This window comes from Marmota marmota, unplaced genomic scaffold, assembly GCF_001458135.2.
Source record: "Marmota marmota marmota unplaced genomic scaffold, marMar, whole genome shotgun sequence".
In the NCBI taxonomy this organism is placed as follows: Eukaryota; Metazoa; Chordata; class Mammalia; order Rodentia; family Sciuridae; genus Marmota; species Marmota marmota.
Genome location: NW_026000138.1, coordinates 2,203,535 through 2,212,889, shown reverse-complemented (window position 1 = coordinate 2,212,889; position 9,355 = coordinate 2,203,535). Strand labels below are relative to the sequence as shown.

Here is a 9,355-nt window from a genome sequence, read left to right as displayed (position 1 = left end):
TGCAAGAAGTGCTAGCTATTTACAGAAGGTCCCTGTCCTCCCTCAGCCATGCCACCACCAACCCAATTCCCACCCATTTCAACCCCCTCACCAAATCCAAAGCAGATGCCCATGAGTAAAATTGAATATAATTTATTAAATAGAGTCTGAGGGCTCCTCAGTACAATAAATATCAATAAATTAACAGAGCTGGCCTCTCCAGCTCTCACATATTAAAAAAATAATTCCATAAATACCAAGACGAATAACAAGGACATAACAGTAACAGAATCTCTTTCAAGTCAATCCAGACATTTAAGTCTCAGCGCCCCCAGGACTGGCCCAAGGCTCCTCGGCGTCCTCCTTTACTTCATGAGGGAGCACCTCTGACCCTCCTTTGGCAGGCTTTTTGTAAATGCTTCCCGAGTCTCGGCCATGCAGCCCGAGAACTGGTGGAGGACAGCCAGGATGAAGCTCTTCCCCTCATAGGCATCCCCGGAGGACGCGGGCGTGGTGGCCAGGGCCTCAGGGGTGCTGTCGTCTTTGAGCTTGTCGAGCTGTTCCAGAACGTCAGCGACCATCCCGTCCATTCTGTCCGCCCTGTCCGTCCTGTCTGCAGTAGTCTTCCTCAGATACGCCTGGATGACCGAGATGTTGTGCGAGGCTTGGGGCCCGGGGGTGAAGCACGGCAGCGGGTATTTCTGGATTACCCAGGCTTGGCTGTCTGGCATGTCAGACTCATTCTTCCTCTGTAGGAAGGGGGGGAGAAATGGCGGACATGAGCACTGGCTGTGCAGTGTCACCCAGAGACGCTGACAGCTCATCAGCGGGAGCTTCCCCTGTGACGGACCTGGTGGGCACCCTATCCAACTGGTGCGACCACCCTCCGAGGCTGTGGCCAGCGCCAACCCCATTTCCAGAGGAAACTAGGCCTCTGTTGGTTTACGGAGCTGGCCCAGGATCAAGTGGCAGACCCAGCATTCCCAAGGCCATAGTTCCAAGCCTGTGTTTATAACCACTGCCCCATCCTGTCCCCTCGGCCCCATGTAGCTGAGGTCAGCTTGGGGGCTCCAGGGATGGAGACTAAGAGCAAATCTGCATTTCCACACTAGCTCCCTGTTCTTGTCCCCCTGTATGAAAGCCACTTTGATGTCTTTGGCTGGTAGAGGATGATTTTATGCTTGCTTAAAAAGGTCCCCAAGAAACTAGGGAGAATTTTCAGAAACAAACTGAGGACTCAGGGCCATCCCCCTGTCCCTTGCCCCTTCCTAAGGACTAAGGCTTTCAGGTTAAATGGAATGATTAAGAGACCTCATCATCCCCAGCACATCCACCTCTGTATCTTAAAAAGCCAAGCCTAGGGTTTAAATGCCAGGGAGGGTAAGAAGAAGAATACTGGTCTCATGATTGTATTAAGCTCTGGTATTTATTTGTTTAATCAAAGTTATCTAAGAGGCCCTGCCTTGAAGGCAACCCAAGAAAACCCAGTAGTATTCACATTTATTTAGTCTTCCACTCCACTGCCGGGGTCAGGTTCTATAGTCACTAGGCAGAGAAAGCAGCATGCACGCAGACCCTCATCTGCTCACGGCCACCCTTCTCTGATGGAAGAGACCCTCAGAAACCACTATCAACGCCCTGCATTGGCTGGGACATCCTCTGCAGCCCTGATGGACTTTTGCTGCTCAGAAGGTTCCTGCATGCCAGATGGCCCATCTCTGAGGGTGTGCTCAGGCAGGAGAACTCAGATAATAGTACCGTGAACCCAGCAGGCTTGAGATAGAGGCGCGTGAACACACACCCGGCTGGAAACCACTGAGGTTGTGACTCTGGCCGACCTTGTCTCCCTCCCCACTGCAGTTCACTGTCTTAAACAGTCCTCCTTAGCTCATCTCCTTCTTCCCTGTCCCTTCCTGGGATACCCACAGCTAGATCAGATCTGGAAAGAGCAGCTGCTTCTGGGGTCAACAGAAGGCTTTTTAAATAAGTGCTTTGGAAAAGATATCTCTAGGGCACTTACGTAGTCTTGCAAAAGCTGTGTCGACAGGTTATCCAAATTCTTGAGTATCAGCTGCACTTCACATACCGTTGGCCCATTGCTGGGCCTATCAGTGGGGAACGTGTGGATGGACGTCCAGGCTGACACACAGCACAGCAGCATCAGTGCAGGCTTCGTGGGTCCTGGAGAAAGAAGAAGCTGTGAGGCACACAGAGCAAACCCCCTGCCCACCTGTCCTCAGTCACAGAAACCAGGTGGAACAACCGCTGGTGGAGCCCTTCTTTCCAGAAGCTTCCTCCCTGGGGGAGACAAGACCATGCCCGAGAGTCAGCGTGAGGTACCTGTGACAGAGATCATGGTGAGAGAGGAGGCGCAGCTGGCCTTGGCAATGACCTCTGGAGCCAGATGTGCTTGGCATGGCCCCCAGGAGATATATAAAGGGTCAGCGTGAGGAAGAGGAGTGATCGATGTCCCGCCCATGGCAAAACCATTGCTCAGCTTTTCTCCAGAAAACACTTTCAAGATTCTGCCAGCCCGGGCTGGGTGAAAGTGGGGCTGGAAGGAAATGCTGAGGTTACCCTCACGACAGCCGGAGGCCTGACGCAGAGAGCCACCAGCACCCTGCACAGGAAGGCGCCCGCCACTCGGCCTTTTCTTCTTGGAAAGAGCTGTTTGATTTGACTAGAGGAAATTCTGAAGCCCAGAGTTGACAGGCACAACCACCAAGGAACAAGTGACTTACGGGGATTGAGGGTCAGTGCCCAGGGGGATTTTCTGGGGAGATCAGGTGGAGGGTGCGTAGGCTCGGAGCTGGTGGGGGAGATCTGTGGACTGCGTTATCTTTGGGAATTTCTGAAGCGTGCCCAGGCTGTGTGCGGGGAGGGCCCTCATAACCACTGTGGGTACCGTGAGTCAAAGGCCTTGGATATCCCTGGACTCTCAGCTGTACCTTGCAATCCCAGGCCCTAGAACCAGAACCCAGGATCAAGAGCCACTGAAATCATTTATACCTACTTTGAGTGCTAACTTTTTAAAAACATGTTTAATTTTTAGTGGTAGATATATATAATACCTTTATTTTATTTATTTTTATGTGGTGCTGAGGATCGAACCCAGGATCTTGCACGTGTGAGGCGAGCGCTCTACTACTGAGCCACAACCCCAGCCCCTTGAGTGCCAACTTTGAACAAGTCCTCTTCTAGGGTCGTAGGAATGGCAGCAAACAAGTTGGACAAGATCCTGTCCTCAAAGATCTGGCACTGGAGTGGGGTAGGGACAGCAATTAAAAAATTAACAAAAAGGGCTGGGGTTGTGGCTCCGTGGTAGAGCGATTGCCTGACATGTGTGAGGCACTGGATTCAATCCTCAGCACCACATAAAAAATAAACAAATAAAATAAAGGTATGCTGTTCATCTACAACTACAAAAAATAGTTTTAAAAAAATTAACAGGGGGTGCTGGGGATGTGGCTCAAGTGGTAGTGCGCTCGCCTGGCATGCGTGCAGCCCGGGTTCGATCCTCAGCACCACATACAAACAAAGATGTTGTGTCCGCTGAAAACTAAAAAATAAATATTAAAAACTCTCTCTCTCTCTCTCTCTCTCTCTCTCTCTCTCTCTCTCTCTCCCTCTCTCACTCTATCTTTTAAAAAAAAATTAACAGGGGCTGGGGATGTGGCTCAAGCGGTAGCGCGCTTGCCTGGCATGCGCGGGGTGCTGGGTTCGATCCTCAGCACCACATAAAAATAAAATAAAGATGTTGTGTCCACTGAAAACTAAAAAATAAATATTAAAAAATTATCTTTCTCTCTCTCTCTCTCTCAAAAAAAAAAAATTAACAAAGAAGCCAGGCGAGGTGGCACACACCTGTAATCCCAGAGGCTCGGGAGGCTGAGACAGGAGGATCACAAGTTCAAAGTTTTGCCTCAGCAAAAGCTGAGCAACTCAGTGAGACCCTGTCTCTAAATAAAATACAAAATAGGGCTGGGGATGTGGCTCAGTGGTCCAGTGCCCCTGAGTTCAATACCGAATCAAAAAAAAAAAAAATTAACAAAGAAACAAGAAAGCACCCAGGTAATAAAAGCTATAAAAATAAAACTACATGATTGGTTAATGAAAAATGGGTGAGATACTTTGAGAGCGGGGGTCAGAAGAAGTCTCCTTGAGAACATGACATTTAAACTGAGACCTGAAAGGTAAGAAGAACCTATCAGGGAAAGATCTGGGGAAGGCAGAGGGGCTGCGGAATGTGCTCCCAAGAGCAGGGAGAAGGTTGTGGTCGCCGGAGTGTGAGAGAGGTGGGCAGAGGCCAGGTCATGAGGGCCTCGCGGCCATGATAAATAACTTGGGTTTTCTTCCAAGTGGGATGATGTCACAGGAAAGCAGGGACCTGAAACTCCACACCTCAGTTCTTGTGTTCCAATGAAAGAAGATTTGAAGTCAGACACCAAAATTCATGCAAGAGAACTTTGTTAGAAGTGAAAGTGAGGTGAAAAAAAAGTCAAAGAAAAGTGAGGCGTAAGCAAAAAGCACTCTCAAGGGAGAGAGTGGTCGTCTCCAAGAAGAGAGCAGCACAGGAAGACAACGCTGTCCCCGGTTTTATTACTATTTGATGTTTACCAGCAGAACTGGGGACAACCTTTGGGGGACCACTCTTTGCCAATCAGGTCTTCCACTCCTCCTTCACTCACCTCAGGCGGTGGAGTTTTTGACCTTGTTGGTCCTCTCCAGAACTGTCATGGTGGCCTTCCTATTTAGGGGGGCTTCACAGGTCAATCCCATGTTAACGAGGACGCTGGGATCCATAACTGATCAGAAGTTACCTTAGTGCACCTGTGCTACCAAAGGTACCTTCCTTCCCAGGCAAATGGAGACAGTGTTAGCCATAATCCCTAGCTCCAGCTCCATACCAACCTCAATGGACCCTGCCAAGAGTTAGTCCCAGGAATCCTTTACTCTGGATGGGTCTTCCCAGTAGCTCCTTGGCTTCTGTTTATTTTCTACAAATTAACTACCACCCTTTGCTCTCTCGTCTACTTTGGAAGTAGTTGAAAGAAGGGCCCTAAATAATTTAAAGAATACTCTTGACCTGGCCTGCATCTCACTGCTCATTGCTAGCTAATCCCTAACAATAAGATCCCAGTGGGTGGCTTTAGGTAGACAAATACAGGATCTGGTATATTTTAAAATTAGAGAGAGAACAAAACCAACCAGACAACCAACCCAGGCCATTGAGTAGAGAGTGGGGAGCGGGAATCACTATGGAAGCAGGTGGACCAATGAGGAGGTTGTGCAGCTTTCCAGGTGCCAGGTCCAGCCTTTCCAGCTTGGCCCAGGGCAGAGAGGCTGGAGACGGAGGTTACAGGACTGGCTGATGGGAAGTTGTGGAAGTGAATTAAAGAGATGACTCAAACTGGATGAGGTGGCGCATGCTCCTAATCCCAGCAATTTGGGAGACGGAGGCAGGTGGATCGCAGGTTGGAGGCCAGCGTGGGCAGTGTAGTGATACCCGGTCTCAGTATAAAAAATAAAAAGGGCTGGGGGTGTCCTCAGTGATAAAGCACCCCTAGGTTCAATCCCTAGTACCAAAAAAATTAATTAAGATTAAAAAAGTGGGGGCTGGGATTGTGGTTCGATGGTGAAGCCCTTGCCTAGCACATGTGAGGCCCTGGGTTCGATCCTCAGCACCACGTAAAAATAAATAAATAAAATAAGGTCATTGTGTCCATCTACAACTAAAAAAAATATTTTAAAAGAATAATTTTTAAAATAAAGGTATTGTGTTCATCTACAACTAAAAAAAAAAAAAACAAATTTTAAATGGAAGAAGAGGTGGGTAGAAGAGGAAGTCCAAGAGATTCCAAGCATGAGAAGGACTCAGCTGCCATTTTGCTGGCTCAAAAATGGAAGGGGCCATGTGGAAAAGTGTGAAAAGGAAGCAACAATTTGGCCAACAACTTTGATCTTGGGAGAGGAGCCTGAGCCTTAGATGAGAAAGTCAGCCCCAGCCAATACCTTCCTTTGAGTCCAGGAAGCCCCTGTCTGCAGGGTGCCAGACTTTGGACCTACAGAAACAGTTAATTTGCAGTTAGTGCAACAGGGAAGAACACAGTCCTCAATGGTCTTGTGTTGCCAGCCCTACAGATTCTTTTCAGTTTTCCTTTCATGATCCCTCTATGGGATGTAGTAATGCCAACACTTTTTACCTTCTTTATTTTATTTATTTATGGTTTTGAGGATTGAACTCAGTGAGTGCCTTGCACATACTAGGTGATGGCTCTACCACTGAAATACATCCCCAGCCACTTATTTCTTCTTAAAAACCTACCTCTTGCTTTTTTTAAAATATATATATATATTTTTTAAACACTTATGTTTTAGGTATAGATGGACACAACACAATGCCTTTATTTTTATGTGGTGCTGAGGATCTAACCCGGGTCCTGCCTGTGCTAGGGGAACGCTCTACTGCTGAGCCACAATCCCAGCCCCTTTAATAATTTTTTAAGTTGTAGGAGGACACAATATCTTTATTTATTTATTTTTATGTGGTGCTGAGATTCGAACCCAGTGCCTCACACATGGAAGACAAGTGATCTACCACTGAGCTACCACCCCAGTCCCCTACCTCTTCCTTTCTGTAACAATGTTATCCTGACACTCTGATAATGCCTTCTCTGTATTTGAGACTCAGTACTGGCCTGCGGAGCCTTTTATGGACTATCTCCAAGGTGTCCACCTTGACATATATTTCCTATACTTTAATGATTCTCTCCTTCAAATTCTGGGTCTAACTGTCCACCTGAATGTCCCACTTGTACCTCCAACTCAACATACCCAAAGGTGAGGCTCTGAGCCAGGGGAGCAGTGATAGTAAAGACGAAGAGGTGTGGATCAAGTGGAAAAACGTACAAGAGGTAAAATTCATAAGAGGTGATGATTGACTGGATATGGAGATGGTGGGATGGGAGGAACTGAGGATGGCTTCCAGGTTTCTGGTTTGGGCAACTGGAGGGATATTGGTTCTACAAGAAGAGAGGATTGCTGGGAGAAGAAGCATCTGGGGCTTGAGGAAAGTGACCCCTGAGTCTTGTACCTGGTGAGGTAGAGGTGTTAGGGAACTCTCAGATGAGGACACACTGAGGGACATTGTACATTTGCATTTGGAGCCTAAAGGAAGGAATGGAGATTTAAACTTGGGTGCCATGAATACGTTGTGGTTGATAAAACTGTAATCCTCCAAGAGATACCATTCCAAGAAACAGAAGCCGAGTGTGGAGGCTCCGTCAGTGGAACAGGAATAGGAAAAGGATTTAGCAGTATTAGAAGGCATTCTCAGGAGCAAAAGTACAAGAAATCATGTTGTCATGGAAAGAGATAAGAAGTGGTTTTTCCAGAAAGAGGAAATGGTTGGCCTCATCACAGGCCATGAAGAGGTCAAAAAGATAAGCCTGAAGAGATTCACTAGGTCTGGCAACATGAGGTCATCACAGGAACTTTCTAGGGGGTGTTAAACAAATTGTTGGGGTGGAAGCCAAATTGTAGCCGTTCAGTGTGGTGAGGGAAAGGTAAGCACAGGCCATTCCGTCAAGGAGCATGCATGGGAGAGGAGAAAAGAGAGAGAGCAGCGGCTGGAGGGAGAGTGGGATCGAAGGTGGCAGTGGATTCCTGGCTGAGTCCCTTCTGCTGCGTGTCTTGAGGTGCAAGGACCACCCAGACGACTTCAACCCCCAAATCTGCTTCACTTGCTTTTTGGGACTTGCTTTTAGTTAATTTTACAAATCGCAAATTTTGGAGGTCATGCAAACTGAGCGATGTGTTATTAGTCACTTCGGGCTCTGTAATGTGACACCTCTGACGTGCAGGTCATGATGGTAACAGTTACTCAGGTAATTTTAGGGATTTGAAGGCCATTTTTATCAAAACTGCCAACTCTTCCCTGGGGACTCCATAGGTGATCAATAAATGACCTTTGGAGGTCAGAAGGTGAAAACCCCATCCTCAGACCACGCTGATGCTTGCATTTTTTGAACCATCTTCTCTTGAAGAGGGAAGATAGATTCTACATGTGTGGCCCACAATGAGGTGACCTCTGATCACCTCTCTCCACACCTTAAATCACCCTGCTTCTTTATCCCATAAATGTCCCCATACCCTATCCTCGGGGAGATGGATTTGAGACTGGAGTCTCCTGTCTTAGTTGCCTTGCAGATAAACTCTGTTGTACAACTCATCATTTCTGTGACTGCAAAATGGCCTGGCGTGGTCACCCTCTTTGAGCCCTTGACTCCTGTTCCATGACTGATGTGCCATTGGGTAGATGCCCGATGGCATCTTGATCTGATGCCAGTGGCAGAACTCTGACCCGCCCCGCAGCCTGCTCTTCCTTGACTGCACACCTCCCCAGTCGCTTCACTAAAATTCCAGGAGCCATTTGTCCTTCATGTTGCTGTATTTATTTATTAAATTTTTTTACACCTTTACTTTATTTATTTTTATGTGGTGCTAAGGATTGAACTCAGGGCCTCGCACGTGCTAAGTGAGCGCTCTACCACTGAGCCACAACCCCTCTCCAATTTTGATGTATTTATATCACTGTGGATACCTGGGTGTTTATTTGATTCTTTCAAAGGACATATGGTCATCTTTTTGCCTTATTTCCCAGTTTGAGGATACTTTTCCTAATAATAGTAAAGACATTCCACCATAGGACAGTCAAAAAGATACACAGATGGCCGTCCCAAAGGGCCATTGGGGGAAAAATGGCAATCAGTCAAAATTCCTCAAAATTAAAATTTTTGGCTCCTCTAAAGACACTGTTAAGACAGGGCTGGGGCTGGGGCTCAGTGGCATGTGCTTGCCTAGCATGTGTGAGGCACTGGGTTTGATCCTCAGCACCACATGAAAATAAAGCAAATAAAATAAAAGCATTATTGTTGTTCATCTACAACTACAAAAACATTTAAATAAAAAAAAGATAAAAATAACAAAAAATATACTGTTAAAACAAGCCTAGCCTGGGAGAAAAATATTTGCAGGAGCTGGGGATGTGGCTCAAGCGGTATAAATATAAATAAATTAATAAGCAAAATAAAGTCCATCAAAAATTCTTTTTAAGGGCTGGGGATGTGGCTCAAGTGGTAGCACGCTCACCTGGCATGCATGTGGCCTGGGTTCGATCCTCAGCACCACATACAAACAAAGATGTTGTGTCCGCCGAAAACTAAAAAATAAATATTAAAAAATTTTAAAAAAAATTTGCAAATTCCCTATCAAACAAAGGATTGGTGAACAGGATATATGAACAATGCTTACAGCTCAGCTTTGTGGAGCAGGGAATAGTTCTTTAGGAGTGAAAACATGTTGAGAGCCACAGCCA

The 9,355-nt window shown here is 46.8% G+C and overlaps 1 protein-coding gene across 1 annotated transcript; it reads right to left on the bottom strand.

Moving 5' to 3' along the window:
* Positions 1-322: 322 nt before the first annotated feature.
* Positions 323-2,335, bottom strand: Il31 (interleukin 31). The gene is made up of 3 exons (XM_048785482.1): positions 2,320-2,335; positions 2,000-2,160; positions 323-728 (listed from the first exon to the last, which is right to left on the bottom strand). The coding sequence occupies exons 1-3, from the start codon at positions 2,333-2,335 to the stop codon at positions 345-347; spliced, it is 561 nt and encodes a 186-aa protein (XP_048641439.1). The 3' UTR covers positions 323-344.
* Between the last annotated feature and the right edge of the window lie 7,020 nt (positions 2,336-9,355).